This window comes from Lathamus discolor, chromosome 2 (genome assembly GCF_037157495.1).
Source record: "Lathamus discolor isolate bLatDis1 chromosome 2, bLatDis1.hap1, whole genome shotgun sequence".
Classification (NCBI taxonomy): Eukaryota; Metazoa; Chordata; class Aves; order Psittaciformes; family Psittacidae; genus Lathamus; species Lathamus discolor.
The window spans coordinates 62,115,242-62,134,149 of NC_088885.1; the positions used below are offsets into that span (position 1 = coordinate 62,115,242).

At 35.0% G+C, this 18,908-nt stretch overlaps 1 protein-coding gene across 7 annotated transcripts in view; it reads right to left on the reverse strand.

Annotated features, from left to right (window-relative positions):
* Window positions 1-18,908, reverse strand: part of ATP9B (ATPase phospholipid transporting 9B (putative)) — a 158,000-nt gene that overhangs the window by 38,579 nt on the left and 100,513 nt on the right. For all 7 annotated transcript variants that reach the window (XM_065667199.1, XM_065667195.1, XM_065667193.1 and 4 more), the window contains 2 exons: window positions 10,070-10,230; window positions 2,433-2,575 (listed from right to left, as the gene is read on the reverse strand). In XM_065667199.1, the coding sequence (XP_065523271.1) occupies window positions 2,433-2,575; window positions 10,070-10,230 (304 nt within the window). The remainder of the gene's footprint in view (window positions 1-2,432; window positions 2,576-10,069; window positions 10,231-18,908) is intronic.

Below are 18,908 nucleotides of genomic sequence, written 5' to 3' on the forward strand. Positions count from 1 at the left end.
ATCTGAAGTGTGGTCTGCAAAGCCATGGTCAGTGTTCTGGAGCTGGTGACTTCTGCTGGACTCCAGCCTTATTTTCAACTTAAATCAGCTTTCAGCTAACACTTGGATAAAAGTACACAGGGTGAGACTGCTGACATTTTGGAACTATTGCCCTAGAATACTTTTATTTTCATTTTTACATCATTAACTTACAGATTCAGACTTTCCTGCAGAACTCAGCAGACTGTGGTGCTCTGAAAAGCCTTTGAGGCTGAATAGTAGCAATCACCCAAACTATACATAACCACATTTTCTGGTAAAAGCCTTTCAACATATGTCTATTTAGTCCCTTTTAAGTATGCACTCCGAAAGGCCAGAATACAAGTGTTTCTTCTTAAAATTAAACAGAACTACTGTGATTGCAAGTGGCACAATGTGGGTTGAAAAACAAACAAATGAAAACACCGATTAGAAGCAAAACAGGGTTTCTCTATGTATATGCAAGTCAATAAAATGCATCCTTTCAAAGCTTTATAGATGTAGCACACTATTTTTTCTTTGAAAATCCCGTATCACTAAATTCTGTGTCGACAAAAAAAAAAAAAAAACACGTTTCTTAAGAGAAAAGCTTTGGTTTTAATTATTGTTGTACTAGGTTAAGTGTACTGGTTGCCCTTCTAGAAGTAGAACTGCAGGGGCTTTTTTTCTTTTCTTTTTCAAACAGTCTTCTATTTCTCAACAGGGTGGCAGATACACACATCTTGAGGTAAAGAAGATAGCACACTAATCCTTGTGCCTCCAAATATAAGCTGGCCATCAGTGAGAACGTAACTCTTGTATTGTGGAGTTCTGTGAATGAACTCTGTTAGCATTTTATTTAGTCTCTTGAAATTTTCAGTGCAGTCTGTTAAGCAGAATACTGCAATACTCAAGCCACTTTTCCAGTTTCGTATGGTAACTGGATACTCTATCATAAAGGTTTAAGTAGTATCTATTGATTTTGCTTACAAAGTTAGTGCTCTGGGTGAATGAACTCTACCGCATTGTTTTGAAAAGTCATTATTTTTGAACATGCTTCCCCTTTTCCAAACATATGCTGTAAATTACATATTTCAAGCTTCCAATGCGACAGCACTCTTAAAGTTACATAAATTATCATGATGAAGGGTGCAATTAAAATCAGTAAGCAGCTTCAAACAGCATACAAATCATTAGCTAACTGAAATAAAACTTGTTAAAAGAAGAATTGTTTACTTGCTTTGAAGAACTGCCACACTATAATTAGCAATATACTTTTCTACATCCTAAGAAAGAAGGTTGCAGTTGTCTTTTATCTTTGCCAAATAGAACATATTCAGAAGTGTATAGGGTAAAATATGTAGCAACAGAAAAAAAAAGTGTGTTCTGCAAAAGTGACAATATATTATATTTACACTTTATTTCAAAATATGCAATAATGAAAGTGTTCACCATGGGAGGGAATGTCGAACTATTTCAAGCAGAAAGAAATGTAAACTGTGTATTAAGCTTCCTGAGCAGTGTAAGAGAGGCTAACCTCCTCCCCAAAAAACACTTTCTCACCATTTTGAACTATATTTTACTTAAAAACACTAAAAAAGTTCTTCAGCTATTTGAAAAACACTTTCTCAGTTCAAATGTTCAGCTTCTTAAAAAGAAGTATGTCTACCAGAACTGATTTATTGAATCTCAGAAAGAACCAAGAAAGGAGAAGAAATACTGTATTTTCTGCAGTATTTAATTTGTTATTTATTATGATGTTTTCCAAAATAAACTTTAAGATTCCCTAAATATATCTAGAACTAAGAGCATGGTAAGACTGCAACAAGCTTCAGCCAGTATGGCAGACAGCAGCACAGTGCAAAGCTCTCCTTCATACACTTACCTTCTGATCCTGGTATTGGTTGGGTTTTTCAGTGCAACAGTCAGGAATAGTAAACAGGTAAGTCATGAAGATGAAATCATACAGCAGCTCTAGGTAGCATAACTAACTTCATGGGGATAACAGATATAATTTTGAAGGCTGCTCATCACTTGTTTTGGAAATTATTTGCTCTCTTGAAGGCTATTCTTAACTGTTACTTTCATACAATACTGAGGTAGAAATGAAGCACAGAATAAAATAGCATCCTGAGTGTTAATCTAGAGTCTTTTCAGAATAAGATATATGGTTCTCTTATTAATGCTATCCAGTGTCCTGTTATTGTAACAGGAGTGTTCCCACCAGAATAAATCAGATTATTACCAAATACTGACTTTCACATGTGAGTTCTTGCCTACCTAAGCCTATTGATAATGGTATAAAGACCTCAAGCACACACTTAGAATAAAAATCAGTAGTCTAAATCTACCCTTACATTAACATACTCAAATACAGAATAAAGTTTCAAAATTTTATAAAAGTCATCATATTTCAGAATGGTAACCTGATATACCTGTTTTATCCGTTAGTAAATAAACTAATCGTCCCAACTCTTCTGGTATGGTGCTAGTTCGAACAACTGTTCCAGGAATATTGTCATCTTTCATAATCATCCACCCATAGGCTGCCTTACCCATGTCCAAGTTCACACGTAAACTGCAAAGGAAATTTATACCATAATCAGTGTGAGTATCAGGCAAAGTGAAATTATCACCATAAAAAATATAACTAGAAGCTCTTTTTAGGATACCTGAAAAAAAATAATCTTAAAACTATATGCAACAAAAATTTTGGAACAATCCTTTTGGTATGTGTTTGAAGGTACTTATTACATTAGAAAGTCAGTCCCCATCCAAGAGTTTCAGAACTACTGCAATACAAACAAATGCAGTATCATGCCTTCTGCATGAGAGATTGCAACACTTTGTGGAGATTCTTCACGTAATTACTACACTTGTGAGAGCATTAGATATACTTTATTGTCAAGACTAGATTGCTGCGCAAGTCACTCCTTTTATTTGTTAAAAAAAAAAAATCACAGGTGTCGAGGGTTTTTTTTTTATTACTACTTTTTCTTTAGGGAAGTAAAACTATATTCGTCAAGTTCTCTTTCGCCTCACAAAAAATCAACATTGTTGCTGTCATTCCCAAAGTGCAGTTACAGAGGCCCTCAGGTGCAGAGAACCTGAGGCACAGAATGAAGCACAGAATAAAATAGCATCCTGAGTGTTAAGCTAGAGTATTTGCAGAATAAGATATATGGTTCTCTTATTAACGCTATCCAGTGTCCTGTTACTGTAACAGGAGTGTTCCCACCAGCTCAAGCAGTGAAATGGACCCTTGTGACAGCATGTGGGCTAGAATTCCTACTTAAGAAGCAATAAGGGACCTTTGGGTAGCTCTATACTAGAAACTGTGATTTGCAGAAAGTCTTATTTATATGACTTATTTACTAAGACTATTATACATAAAGGTGCAAAATCAGAAGTATTTTGACTTCAGTTCACTTGGTGTCTGCATATTTATTTCCATGTCTATGTCATACAAGAATTAACCGCCCTTGCACCCTGTGTCCCTATGTTATAATAAAAAGGTTTTTGCTCCTACTGGTCAGAGATAACTTTGATCACATTGTTCTTCTCCAAAATTAAATTCTTCAACTCAAAACTCTATGTCACCTTGTTCTAAAACTTTAAAATGTTACTTTCCTTTAGCTATTCACTGCATTGCTGCTACCATATCAGAGGAACTAAGGAACAGGCACATGCTCACTTCCCTTGACTCCGCTCTAATAGAAACATTGAAAAAACAGCTAGGATAGTGGCTACATGAACTATTTGTAGCTATTTACCGAGGGCACATGGCTGAGAGTCCCATATTTAGTAACAGGTTTACAGTAGCATAACTCTTACAACTGTTCAAAGGTGTGTATCAAGGTCAAAACACTGCTTATGCACTTCAGACCTTTTTAACGGTCCTGAAGTGGTGCTTTACAGCCTAAACAAAACAGCTGCCACAAACTGTTTTCACCTGTCCTCTTGCAGGCACAGGGACACATTGACAGCAAATAACCTGAGGTAACAGCGGATGAAGCAGTGACTCATAAACTGCAGTATCCCATAGATGCACTTAACTAGAATTCTGAGAACATCTGAACTTTCAGCACACACTTAAAAAAAATCAGTTTACTCCACACTCTCTCCTGAATTTGTGCAGAAGATGACAGCACATGTTGCAGCACAGAAAGAAACAAGCCTTTTTGATACAAGATTCTTGAGCAGTCAAGATGATGTTTCATTAACTAGCTCTCATTTTCTCATTAAAATTGTCAGCATCAGGAAACTATCCTTCTACCTGGTGATACATACCAATTAGTTCTGCAATATCATACCTAACTTCAGCTGTCTTATATAAAAAACCACATCAGGACAGACAGCAGCAGAAGGACTCTACCAGATTATTTTTATTGAAATACTACAGTATTAACAAGGAGAAAAATACTGGAAGTGACTTGCCTCGCACTGGTTAACTGCAGTTTTACACTCTCACTCAATCCAGAACCAATGCTGAATAACCGGTATTTATACTACATATGTCTGCTAACTTGCAGAGTTAGAGACTATAAAAACCAATATAATAACCTCGCACTGAAATATGTATCAGTCTACAGAAGGAACAGCAAATGATTTACTCCTCTTAGGGATTAAAACTTGCTTTTTAGCTAGTCAAGTACAAAGGATGCTGTCTAGCTCCAGAAGAGAAACACAAGCACACTTTATTTAATAACAGCTAGGCATGTGCTCTGGACAGAAGTAGAGTAAGTGAAGGAGGAAAGCCACCCATCACCCCACTTCGAAGAGGCATTTGGGCTGTATTTTTTTTCTGCCTCGCTACGGAGACAGGAATTCTATGATGAAAGTCCTATTTAAGAGCTGCTATCTCGGGTACAGGAGCTTCTCTACAAAGAGAGAAATCCATGTGGCCGCTCTACCAATGGAGGCTATACAAAGTCATCCAGATATGAAAAACTGTACTTTAGTAAGGTTAAATGAGAAAAAAAACCTCTCAAAGCTGAAGCACATGTCTTCACTTCCATCTTTTATAAGCACATGCATTATCTGGTTTCAAGGATCTAAACACTCTGTACATTCATTTAATTATAATCTCACCTAAATACAGTTTACAGGTAAGACAGCTTCTGTTGCTGAGCGACAAATTTGTATTCCAAAGCATGAAGACACTATAAGAACTACCCTAGCTTTTCAGTATGCACTGCTAAGAGCAACAGAGGGTATCTCCTTTATGCTGAGGACCTAAGGAAGCTAGCACCATTGGCCTCCAGAGAAATAAGATCTCCCCAGTGACCAGAACATTCCAAGAAAGGTTTCTGGCACACAGAGATACTGGGTGCATGCTTGAATTGTTTATATGACTAAAGAAATAAACAGAAATGAAATAAAAAATTAGGTCTACAGATCCATTCTCAGTATTAATTCTGAAGTTTGTACACTGTATCCTGCTCTGACATCCTCCACTTGGTGCTTGTTGCCTTCAAGGAAATTTTTGCCTTTGAAGTCATTGTAGCACATGATGGAAACTGCTTTAACGCTAAAAATGATGGAGGCCCATTTGCTTTCAAATCTTGCCAACAGAGCTTCACAGGAATGGATAGAAATACTTGAAAGAAAAGTCCAAGAATTCTTATACAATAAACCAAGGAGATACTATGCTTATTTTCAGTGCCTGACAATATTAGCTATCATTTCTCATAAGCCCTTTGTGGACTTCAAGAAATCTCATTATGCAACCAAAACCATATTTCAATTTACCAGTTCTTAAATTCTTCTCATTCAATTTAAGACTCCATGCTCATCAGTAATTAATGAAAATGCACAGAACTGCATCATATGTAGCATTAGCTTATTGTTGCATCAGTAACTGATTTTTTACCAAACCAGTTAACAGCAGTCTTCAGACGCAGTCTGTCAATAATGGTATTTGAAGGCTGTTGCAGAGAACAGACATATTTAATGAACATCATAATGTGAAGTTTCTTTTCTCTCAACCTCAGCACTAGGTTCTAGAGCAGATAAACCTTCAGGCAACTGTTATCCAACTTGGGGATTTATTCCACTAAGAACCAGGGTGGATTTGTCCTGCAATTTAGCTTTGGGGTAAAAAAACCCCAAAAACCAAAAAACAAAAACCAACAAAAAAAACCCACAACAAAACATCAATTACACATTTCAGAATCCACACTGCTTTTTACTACAATAACAGATATTTTTGCTTTTAATTCAAGTATGAATTTGAATCAAAATAGTATGAGTTTTATTTGAACATCCTAAGCAGTTCTCTATATAAGCAGAAAGTCTGTAGCAAAACACAAAGCCATGCCAAAACTTCAAATACAGTATGAGTATCCATAGAAGTATCCAATTTTCAAAATAAATGAAGTAATTGAGATATAGTCTTTATATTTTCAGGACTTCTTTCTGAGTGAAACAGTGAAGATATCTGGGTCATGTTAGTACCCAAAACTGTATTCAATCCCCTGTCGTTATGCTCCTAACCTTCCTATATCCCTGCCTGCTTGAAACAGCCATAAACTACGTATTACACACTTTATACATTAACTAGAAAACAGTATCAGTTTTAAAATTATTGGCCAAGAAACAATCAAAAAGCTTCATGTAATATTTTCCAGTCTCTATATAGGTTTCATTATGTTTCATGGTATGGTATAGAAGCATAATGCACACTTGTAAGGATTGCTTAAACTACTTTGAGCAGCTTTTTAGCTCTTCTGCATTGAAAGACTTGCATCATATAACTAATATATATTCTATCTGTGTATGTGAGACTACATATACTGATACTGTACATGTAACACATCCATATGTTACACAAATTAGAGCTCCAACACAGCACAAACTATGATATGATTTAAAGCAGCATAGCTGCTTGCTGCTGTAAGACAATACAATCCTGCACAGGTGCAAATTCCCTAGATCCTGGGAATACACAAATTCCAATTTGTATAATCCCAGATTTGGTTGGATATCAGTGCATTTCAAATACAAGACTTTCTTGCAGTGTTTTCTTCACTGCCCACTGAAAACAGATTGACATAACTTGAAGCATTTTTCTTAAATGCTCCTCTTAAAAACCCAGAAAAAAGCAGCCAGGAGCCAGGTAATGCCCCCAATTTTATACTAAAGTGCAAGACAGTTCCTTCCAGATGTTTGGGATGGCTTATTTTGGCAGAATGGCTCAGGACCTAAGAGAGAACTAGAAAAACGCCCAGGAATACCAAGGAATTCAGAGAGGGGCAAGCATAATCCTGGGGAGATTGATGTAGTTTTGGAGTCTGTCAAGGACTCGCTTTCAATCCTCCTTTCCCAATGAATTTTAAGAAATGCAAACAGATTAACTCTGTAGGAAGACAGACTGCCCACGGAGGGTCCCTGGGCCATGCTTCCTCCATAGGAGAAAACCAAACATCAGTTACAGAATATAATTTTTAAGGGCCAAACATTTCTGGGAGTGTGGGCCTGTTCAAAACATTTTATGCATAATGGTTCTAACTTCAGACAGTGAAGCAACATTGATTGAGAGGAGTACTTAGGATGCAGCTGAAACACGTTGAACGAGCTGCTTGCCGCAGCAAAAATGTTCCTCTTTCTATTAATTATAGGAAAGACTGTACAGAAATCAGCTAAGCTCTGCTAACAGTTAGTTACCTCCTCCCAGTGATCTTCACCAAATGTGCCTGGCTATGGAAAACTATTTTCATTGCATACCTGGAATTTCCTTTGCCCCGCAAACCAAAAGCCAAACACAACTGCAAAACCCCTCCATGTTCAGAAACTTCCTGAATTCTCTAGAACTCTCAATCATCACATGCCATGTGTGCACGAGTTCAGATACTCTTTGCCTACACCAGTCAATCCTGTGAATTGGATTCTCCCATGTTCATTTCCTTTACCAGTAAAAAGTTCATTTTTCCTCCAATATAGCTATTTTAAAAATCACGAGAAGACACAACACTTGGTGCTTCAGTGTCATTAGCCTCATCATTTTCACCTCCAAGAGTTCACAACCTAAATACAGCCTAAAGAAGAAGCAATTTCCATGCTTAACATAGAGAAAAAGGAAGAGAAGTGTAGCTATATTTGAACAACTCTGGCATGACTGGAGTTGTTCATTTTGCTGACAGTGTGGGAAGCAACCCTGTATACAAATGAGCGGGATTGAAGAAAAGGTGGTATAGAAATAGATAAACCTTTAGAGAAAAAAGCATTATCTGACAGATTCCTGTCTGATCTTCATAGAGTAACTACATAGTCCATCTCAGAACTAAGCCAACCACATCCTCTAATATTTTTGCTTTGTATGTTATCTCCCACAAGCAATTGGAAAATGGGATTAGATGTATCCTAGAAATTATTTTTGGAAAAGAACTATTCCACAAGTCCACTAAAGAACTCTTAATTTGAAAGCAAGCTAATAAACCAACATGTTTCTCAGTGGTATATGCTGAACTTCCAAAACAGAGTCAAATTTGCTTACACCACCTATATGCTCTTAATCCTCTTGCATCTAGTAACAAAGATATTACGACGGTTAAAAGACAGATTGAAGTTTTGGCTTAAACTCTTTATTATGGCAGAATAGTGACCAACAAGTGATCTTTTACATGGTTAGTTCATTTTTTCCCTTCCCCTACATGTCTTTGATGATTATGTGCATCTTTCAGCAGTATGCAGACTTGACTATCACTTGAATACAGCACTTTTGCCTCTTCACATGGGTAAGTTGCTTAATACTCAGTAACTGTGTGTGTATGGGGGGAACGATGATACGACATAAACAGCAACATCACACAAGCAGTAAGAGAGTTATGACATTGACTGTTTAGAAAGATATCACAAAATTGAAACACAAATGTGTAAATAAAAAACAAGAGCCAGGTAAAGGAAGTGGAAACTGTTCTGAAGTGACCAGTTTCTACAATAAGACCTCTATACTTCCCAGCATATTTCCTGGAGCCTTCTCCCTCAACTACCACAGCAAGTTGCTCTTGCTACACAAAAGCAGCATAAAAATACAAGTCCTTTAAGTTCTAAAACCTTAAGACAGATACTTCGTGAGTACCATACTGGTCAAATATGACAAGACACAGTTTCCTTCACACAGACATGTACTTAAATAAGCGTGCCCACAGTAGCACATAAGTCATGTAAGAAGATCAGAATTCTCAAATAAATCCTTTTTTTTTCCCTTATACTACATGGATTTCAATATTGTGTGCAAATCTGAGGGGACAGATCTTAAATCTACCAACAGTTTAGTTGCTGCTAACTCTGTGGCTAGCCACTGCTCTTAGTTAATGACTTATCTCAAACTGAAGAGTTCCAGAGAGCATCTAAAATTAACTATCACTTTAAATACTGGGTATTTTAACAGGAGAGGATATTTCCATTTTGCATAGGCAATACCCATTCACGGAAAAAAAATAATTTTAGGGTCAGTGTTCTCAGTTCTGTGTCTACAGAAGACTTGATTACAGACATAGATATTATTTCCTGTTCCAGTTTATATGCAATTTGAATATACAGTACTCATGCTTAATGAATTAATTAATTCAGGGCAAGTCTCTACTTGGTTACACATCTTAAAAGTCCTCTCATTGTAAAAGTGCACTTACATTATTCAGTCATTCCATTTAAATTAATCATTGTTGTAGCAAGAAGTCTGTATTTTAACCAGAGAAATTGAACATTTTCAGTATTCAAGGCATTAAAAATAAAATTCAAAAGTATCGAAGAGTTCATTCAAATACATGTTTCCTAAACCCACGTTCTCAAATATACCAAGACTGTATCCTTATTAATACATTTATGCTAGTAAAGGATTAGATATCCTGATTACTCCAGCAAGATGAACATTATACAAAAGAAAAAAAAAATACAACAGTATTGTTTTCTGTACAGTGATCCTTCAAGAATCAGCAGATTTGTTGGCACCTTCTCCTTCAGCTTCCTGATAAGATCAATTTCCTTTGCAATGAGAAGCAAGTATAAATTTCAAGAAAGCCACATTCAGTGAAATTAGACATCTGTGTTCTTCCTTCATTCGTATACATACCTGATCGGGATGATATAGGAAAACAGCAGGAGGAACCGGAAAAGGTTGCGATACCATGGGCCTACAAATCCTTGTAAGGTTACCATAACAACTGATAGTGCAACTAAAGCCAAAAACAAGGCTTTGGTCAGTTGATTTAACTCCAAATCCAGCAGGCCAACCTAGAGTAAGAAGTACAAATCAAGTTATTAGTCATGAGTTTTTCTTAAACTGACACCTCTGCACGGCAAACAATTAGCTATTATTGGCTTTTTTATTCCTACCTATTAAAAATCCACGCACTTGTAGCAATTAACTGCGTTTTGATAACTGAATTGATTATTGTTCCTATGCTTGCATGGAATAGATGTTGCCTGGTTACAGGACAGTAACAGTTCCCAGAACCACCATGGACTGTCCCAGACAGGCCTTTTGAATGCCTTTACATCCAACACATATCTCCTTCATCCCCTGATCCAGGATAGTAACACAAGAGGGCAAGGAGAAAAGACAGAGTCAAAAATAAGCAGGAACAACCTTCTGTCATGCATGCAGCAAAAATCCTGGCACTGTATATTATATCTCTAGGGTAGCTACTGCTTATTTACTGCTAGAAGATCAAAAACCTGTTAGATTCAAGAATCAATGTAAAAATGCAGCAGAGCTACCTTCTCATTCGTGTAACTTGTCCTCTTCTCCAATACCAGCCTGTAAAACTAACTTATTTCATAGAAATAGTTTATAATTGCATGAAGCTTTCAGTTATTCCATATAATACTAAACAACGATAATCAAGTGGAATGTCTATTTTCAAAACAAAAGAGTAAAAACGGCTTCAACTTTTTACAAGCAAAAAGGTATTTGATTTAGAAATCTTTTAGTAAAAACATTAAGGAAGGCTATCTTTCACCCACTGTTTCTCATGAATAAAAATATTTTTTAAGCTATGTAACTAAGACTCTCACCATTTCAATAATGTATGCTCTAAGCTAAGTATTTATATTCCACTTTTTGGGATGCTCTTGTAGTGAGTAAAATATGTGGGAAAATTATGTGAGGGTTTCCTTGACCCCATCACAGATGCCCCTTTTATCTCCAAGTCTTGTCAGTAAGACCAGTAAAACATAACACTTCCTTAGATAACAAACGGTCTGCAAAGGAACCACTTTAAATATAGTTCTTAAAAATTCCAGCAATCTTGCTTATACATGGGCTGTCCCTTCCCTAGAGAACCAGGCAGCTGAAGACCACAGCCGCTGATTTATCAGCTGCATTTAAAAAGCAGCACAACGAGGACAAATATCTTGCAATTTCCGCTGCTTCAACTACTACATAGTTTATGCTTGAATTATTGAGAAAAATAGGTTTTTGGATTAAAATGAAGAAAAATGAAGCCAGGGAAGTAGAGCATGTTTCAAAGCCCAGATCTTTTTGCTTTGACAAAGGCAGCCTAAGTTTCAGGCCTCGCTGAGGATCAGATGAAGTCATTATTCATTCAGTCAGGGAAAAAAGACTCAATTACCTCAACCTAAAGATGCTATCAATGAATGCAAAGTGCATATTTTACTCTATTCATCCAAATCCCATTAAAAAGTGAAAGGAATGATTTAATCTGGCCTTCTAGAGTTGGTCTTTTTTTGTAATAAAATAAAGAATCACTGTCTTGCAATATGCATAACCACTACCTCACACTTTTTTTCCCCTGCATCATGGTAGTGAAAGCCTATCTCTCCCCTCTGCTCCCTCTTTGGTGTCCCGTCCCCCGTAAAAAGCCCCACCCCAGAACAGAAATGAATAAAGAGTTTCTTTGGAAAGAATGCCACTTTTTGGACAGAAACATTAAATTTAGTCCACTGCACACTGATACGTAGCTAATTCAAAGCATTAATACCTTTCTAATTGATGAAGACAGATGTGAATTTAAGTTTGGAATCCAACAAAAATGTGTTTAGAGTTATATTAAGAGAATAAAGGAAGCTGATGATGAAAAATTTTCACACAATAAATCTCTTGCTCAAGAACATTTGGTTTGTTACTAATAACATTATCCTTTTTAATGTAGGTCATACTATTAGCCATAGTCAATTTTAATATTTTCATTTACCATGGCAAGTGAAGGCAATTGCAAATTCTTAAGAAGGCACATAAAGAAAGTTTTAATAGAAATGCATTCTCAATTTCTCAAAAATTAGTTATATAATGTACTGAAATATACTTTAATTCTGTACCTTTCCACTTAAACAACATCTGCACTCCAACTAATGAAACACTGTTGAATCCTCCATATACATTTCATGTAGAAATTCACTAACATCCTCTAAAATTTATCTGAACACTGAAAAAGTGGGTAATATTAATTATATTGATTTTATCAAGATATTTGTAAAATATAACATCTTAAGAAAGTGATTTCTTTCCTTTTGAAAATGATCATAACCAGAAAAATTATGACAAGAAATAGATGAATTAACAAGTGGAGTAATTTTCAATGTTTACTGCTATTTCTAATATTAGAAAAGCAAATTTTCTTCTACTTGTCATAATATTTGTTCTATTTGAAACAACTGTGTTAACAAAATTAAACACACCACTGGAAATTTTAATCTCCAAGGGAAAATTTGTTCATATGTCTAAGACAATCACAACAGTTTTGCAAAGGGGCTGCTCTATGATAATGAACACAATAATTGCCTGTGTAATCTAAAATGCTACTAATGGCAACAACTGCAAAACCATTTAGCTCCTCTTTAATTTATGCAGGAAGTTTTAAATAGCTAATAGTTCTCAATAAAATAATATCTTATGCCATCAATTGCTTACTTGCACCAAAAAACCTGCAAGTTTTAAAAATACATTGTTTTGAATGGGGGAATGATTAAAGGTCTAAACTTCACATTTTGGACCACAAGGTATAAATCATTATCTTATAAAAAAAATCTTGATTTAATTAGCAGAAGTTGGAAGCAACAAAAAAAACCTGACTACTGAAGTAGAAAAGAACAGCAATATTGCTATTGCTGCCCTAGATGTTTAACTTCTGGAAAAGGTTATCCTCTGAAGCTATTATAGCAGCAATAGAACAATTCTTCAAACATTATAAAGAGTGTATTGCTTGAAAAATGCGGAAAAAAATATGCTAGAATACTGAAATGCAAAATTTGATAATTTGATGCTACACAACAGTAAAGATTTCTCAAAATAGTCTAATGCAGTCATTTTCTATTCAATTACAATTTAAAGTGCATTAGAAATAATTGCTCCCACATAGACTTTTTAAAGTATCCTACTCTTAATACTGTTGAAGTATTAATGGACTATCTTAGGAGAGACTTCCCCCTGCAACCAGATTCTTCCCCAAAGGTAATTATATTTCAGTAATCACTCGGGTTCTGCACTGACAAACACCATACTGGCTACAATGAAATTTCAGGGTATGTGTGTTTGAGATAGGCTTTGACTTTAATTTGCACCATACACAAGATTTTTCTTCCCTATTCTAAATACATGCTTTGAACTTTATTAAACCTTGAATACTAGCCAAGTATTCACATTTTCATTAATTCTAGTTGAAACTTAGATGTAACAGCTATGCAAAGAGTAAGTTAAGTATTTAAAATTACTAAAATTCAAGTAATTTATCTTCTTTGGGCTGAGAAAAACATACTTTGCCTAAAAAAGATGATTCATGGCATTTCATCATTTATTAAAAAATACATGTTATATAAATTACTATATACAGTTAGCTGCATATATCAGAACCCCTATGGCCTTCTCCAATAATCTGTTAAACCTTTCCCATAGTCCCTGGGAATATTAATCCCTGTTCAAAGACTCAATACACACATCAATATCCATTTACCTTAATCTTTGACACTAAAAACATGTACAGCAACTTTGGAATCTGTAAATGTTTTTTCTTGTTAAGTCTCCTAATTCTAAGGTTATTTTTATTATTCAAATTCGTGACTGCTCAGCAATCCAGATAACCACAGATAATTATGAATCAAAACAAGTAAAGCACGTGAGCTCAAGTTTAGGAAGCATCTTTCCTTAATTCACTGTACTCAGTGGTTTGACAAATATATTTCTCTAAAAGCCTGTCTTAATTAGCAAAAAACTCACCAAATCTTTTATATTCTATGTTACACTTTTAATCAATATCTTACTCATTCTTTTAAGCACTAGATTCAAAAGTAGGAAAAGCAAATAAAACACTGAAAGATACAAAGTAACCATTTAGTGGAAAAAAAAATAAAAATCACCTATTCCTGCTTTTTCTCAGATCTATTTTCAAACAGTTCAATCACTTGTTTAGCTCCAAGAACAACATTTTCTGAAGCACTAAAAACATATTACAAGATCTATTAATCTTAGAATTAAAGCAATAATGATGGTGGTGTGTGGGGGCATTCTACCTGACTTAAATAAGACCCAACAAGACCTTGATTAAACTGAAATATTTGGCATTATGTTAATACTGCAGGTTTATGGAGCTGAACTGCATCTATTCTACACTGATTCCAAGGAACACTTTTAGATATTTACCATTAACTGTATCCCCAAGGAAATAAATTACTATTACTTATCTGTATCTTGAGAAAAAACCAGTCCATATCCAATAGACAGGCATTTAAAATAGCAAAAATATTTTAGAACTCAAGAAATACATGGTTATCATCCAAAAGAAGATGAGGAGGCTGCAAGCAGATAACATGGGGTTTTCTTACTGTTTTGATGCATATTCAAAAACAGAGCTTTAAGTGCTTTTAAAAGCATAATAAGTTTACTACATTTTGAAATTACTCTTCTGACTTGTCTGTTTTTACTTTAACAAGCTATTCATAACTGCGTAGTACCTATGTTTGAAATAAACTAATCACCTTAGGAACAAAACTACCTTTTCTGTAGCTAGTAATACCTGTAACGCTAAAAGAAAACAAAGAAAACAAGAAGGCAGAGATACAAATCTATATATCTATTTGCCCATTTCATATTGCTGCCTTTTCCAGACTCATCCTCATCTGAGTCTGGATACAAAATGTGAAACTTGAAACTCCTCTCCAGGCTTTTAGAGGTGCTTAGCCCTCTCTAGTTCAGTCTACAGTAAAAACTCCAAGTGAGCTATACCTACAACTGTACTTAAATAGTGGACTCAGTTGCTTGAAGTAAGGCACTCGTTTTGATGATGCTGGCCACAGACATCATATCCTTCTTATGAATGTCTTTTTCAATTGTGTCCTGATTTATCCTAACAGCAATGATTTAATGTATTGGTAACAAAACATGCTTCAAAAGATTAAAATCAGAGAAACTGAAGGTGACCCATTCTTAGTACCGAGTTTACAATAAATCTGATTTTCATTAACACCTTTGAAGTTTGTTCAACTATCCAAATGTCTCCAAATAGTCTTCATTCTGATTTCTTTTCTTAAAATCAGTGTTGAAATACAACAGTGGAGCCAAGTCATTGATATTTGCCTCTACCTTTTTGCTCTAATTTGACTGTATGCTAAAAAAAGAGACTTAGATGCAGTTTAAGACATGCCATGTACAGTTTGGTCAGCAGAGGGTGCTCACGATTGGTGTTAGCTGCTGTTTTCTAAAGTGCTCTCTTGGTAATTCAGAAGCAAGCTCAGCACTGTACCTTTATAGGGGGACCTGTATTTCTGTATGATCTTCCCTGGCCGACAGCTTTTACCCCGTTTAGTTTGAAAAGTTCATTTAAATTATTCGAATGAACTTAATAATTCAGATTTTGTACTGAAATACTGTATTTCCTTCTTAGCAAAAGTTACACTTCATACCTTTATACAGTCACAGACTTGTACCTTAAGCTGCCAGCAGTGAGACGCTGTGAAGCCTTATGTTCTCTGACTTCACTCTCTATTTGTCATGCATAGGAATTATAAAAATGTGTACAGAGCATATTAAGAAAACTGAAAAGGTTAATGGCTTCTTAAACTCTGGCATCCATAACATGGATTGTGCTGTATCAGTAACATACCCTTCCTCCTATTAGAAGCTATCAGTGGAGACCACCCATCAATTTAGAATAATTACTTCAATAATCTGAGCCAAGTAATCATACTGGAGACTTCAACAACCAAAAGCATTCATACAGTGAAAGTCTTAAGACCTTTTTTTTTTTTTTTTTTTCCATTTAAAGCAATCTAGGTACACGAGATTTTACACAGAAGGCATTCAGAGCTCCTAAGCACTCACAATCCTCCTTGTATCTCATCAAAATTTGTAAGACATAGAATTCCACAGGGAAAAAAAGATCAGGATTTAAAGATGTTCAATTTCACACTCAAACATCATCTTCAGATTCATATTTCACCTGTAACTTGTACAGATGTTTGTTATATTTTCTTTTAACCTTGATTATCACCAGCTTCTGCTCAAGACGTCTCTAGCATACTGTCATGCAGTCAGTTCTTTCAATGGACAGAATACAGAATAAGCAGCTTTACACATTACACACTATCATTAATACTATTCAATGGAGATGGCATTTTTTCAGCTCTGAGCAGACTGAAAAAATGTCCTACTCTCTCAGGGATGAAAACAATTACCTTTACCAAAGTAACTGCAGAACTAGCATGAGGAGAACTGGTCCCAAAATTTAGAATTTGCAATTATATAAATAAATGTTTAAAAAGTGATAAATATATAAAAAAATTAAATAGCTTAAAAATAGGTACCACTTCCTCCAAGAAAAAAAGAAAATTATAAAAGCAACCTAACAAATTGATAGCAAGTATTAGCTCTTTCATTTGTGCACAGGTCTAAAGAACTTTTTCATACAGAAAGCTGCACATATTTTTGGCCCTGTAGAGACTGTATTCGTGTTTTATATATATATGTCACCCTGTATGTTTAATAAGATTTTATACAGGGTATGCAAACCTTGTACCTTTTTCAAAGGTACAAATTTAGAAATTAAGCAAACACTTGAAAATGTGTATATATAGAGAAAACCAACATTTGCTTACTCTACATTAAAAATAAGGCATAATACAGCTCCTCATAGACTATCTAAATTAGGCTATTAGCAGAGATTATCACATTTTCTAATGAGTTTATCTAACAAGAGGGCTGGGGGAGGAGAGGTCAGAGCTAAGGTTATCAAAACACACATAGCAATTTTTCCATTAAGAATTCAGTTAAACAAATGCAGCCAAGAACCCATGGAGTTTAAGCTAGTTTTAAATTTTATCACTCCGTATTATCTCAAATCAACTGTAAGCTTAAAGACATTTAAGTTTGGTTTGATTGGTTGGGGTTTTTTTCCTTCCATCTTACTTGAGGTTAAATTGAGAAATACATTTGAAAATGTCTTTCCATGCAAATTACACATTTCATTACACCTTGCTGTTTTAAAAATTACAAGAAAGGAGAAAAAAGAAAAAAAGCTTCATTGGGAAACAGCAGCACACATTTAGTTGGTTCTTATGCCATAAAAATACATGGAAATCAAAGCAGCAACCTTGCTTCCTGGAAGTGTAATTGAAATAATAGGGTACAGACAATACACAGGTGATTAAAGTGACTGAGACAACTTTCTGAATATGTATTCACCAATAAATTAAAGTGAATACATAAAAACTGAAGGAGAAATTGAAAGTGTCTCCATTGGCAGTATGCAGCTTCTCTTTCATTGGTTGAGCACTTCTGGGATCATCCTCTCCCTACACCATGCATACCTCAATTCCATTATCCAACCTGTCTCTGCACAGGTCTGGATACATACACCTAGGCTTGCTTTCATAGCAAATCAGGTTAAAATCCCTAAACAACCACACATCAAAGCCTCACACAGTTTATAGCTGAATGCTTTTAATAAGGAATATGAATATATAATTACATATAATAATATTCAAGAATGCAGAAAAAATGAGAAGGGAATTTATAAGTTAATTGGTGGCTAGCAGAATCCCAGCTAAGAAAAAGACACAGCATTCTGACTTCATTAACTCGTGTCTCTGACCCTAACTCCTCTTGACTACAAAATCTTGTTTGCATGAAAGCTGCAAATAAAACATCTAAGCTGCATTTTGGAAGAAAAAGTTGTACATGTTTTTATTTGTGCTTTAAAATTAAAGAGGAGGAGCTTGAAAGCTGCTCAGCATGATGCCAAATATGTCTCCTTAAAGATTAATTAAATGTCAGAATTTAAGGGAAAATGCTAAAGAAGGGAACATAGGGGAAGCCTTCTTCAAGTCTAAGTGGAAATAACCAAAGTACATTCAGAGTAAATGTCCACAACCATTTATTATTTTTATATAATTTAAGACTTCTAGAACAGATGTTATATGCAACTTCTTACCAGTATTACGTATAAACATCAATTTTCAGACTGAACCACGTAGCAGTAATTATGACACGAAATGCATAATTTCAACTTTAATACACTAATGTATTTACAAATAATACTGGCCTTCTGGAATAAGTATCAAAATTTTTAGATGAGGAGTAACAACAAAAAGACCATTAAGATGGTTCTTAGGGGTTTTCTCTATGTAGTTACATGTTATTCAGAATTTATGTAGTTTCTATGCTATTTTTGCCTCCTGTCCTAAAGTGAAAGAGAAAAATGTTACAGCTGAACCCAGGACACATGTTTGGAGAGAATGCAGTAGAACATGTTGTCTTGAAATGATTCTTATTGAGATCATAAAAATAAATAAGGTTCTGGAATAATACTACCTAAAATCTTGTTCTTAGAGATCCGAAGTAATTCATTGCCTTTTTGTTCCAATACCTGAACAAGTTGCAAATATGTACAAATGCATATAATAGATACTTTGATTTTTGTACTTAATTATGGTTTTTATCCACAGACAGCATAGTATTTCAA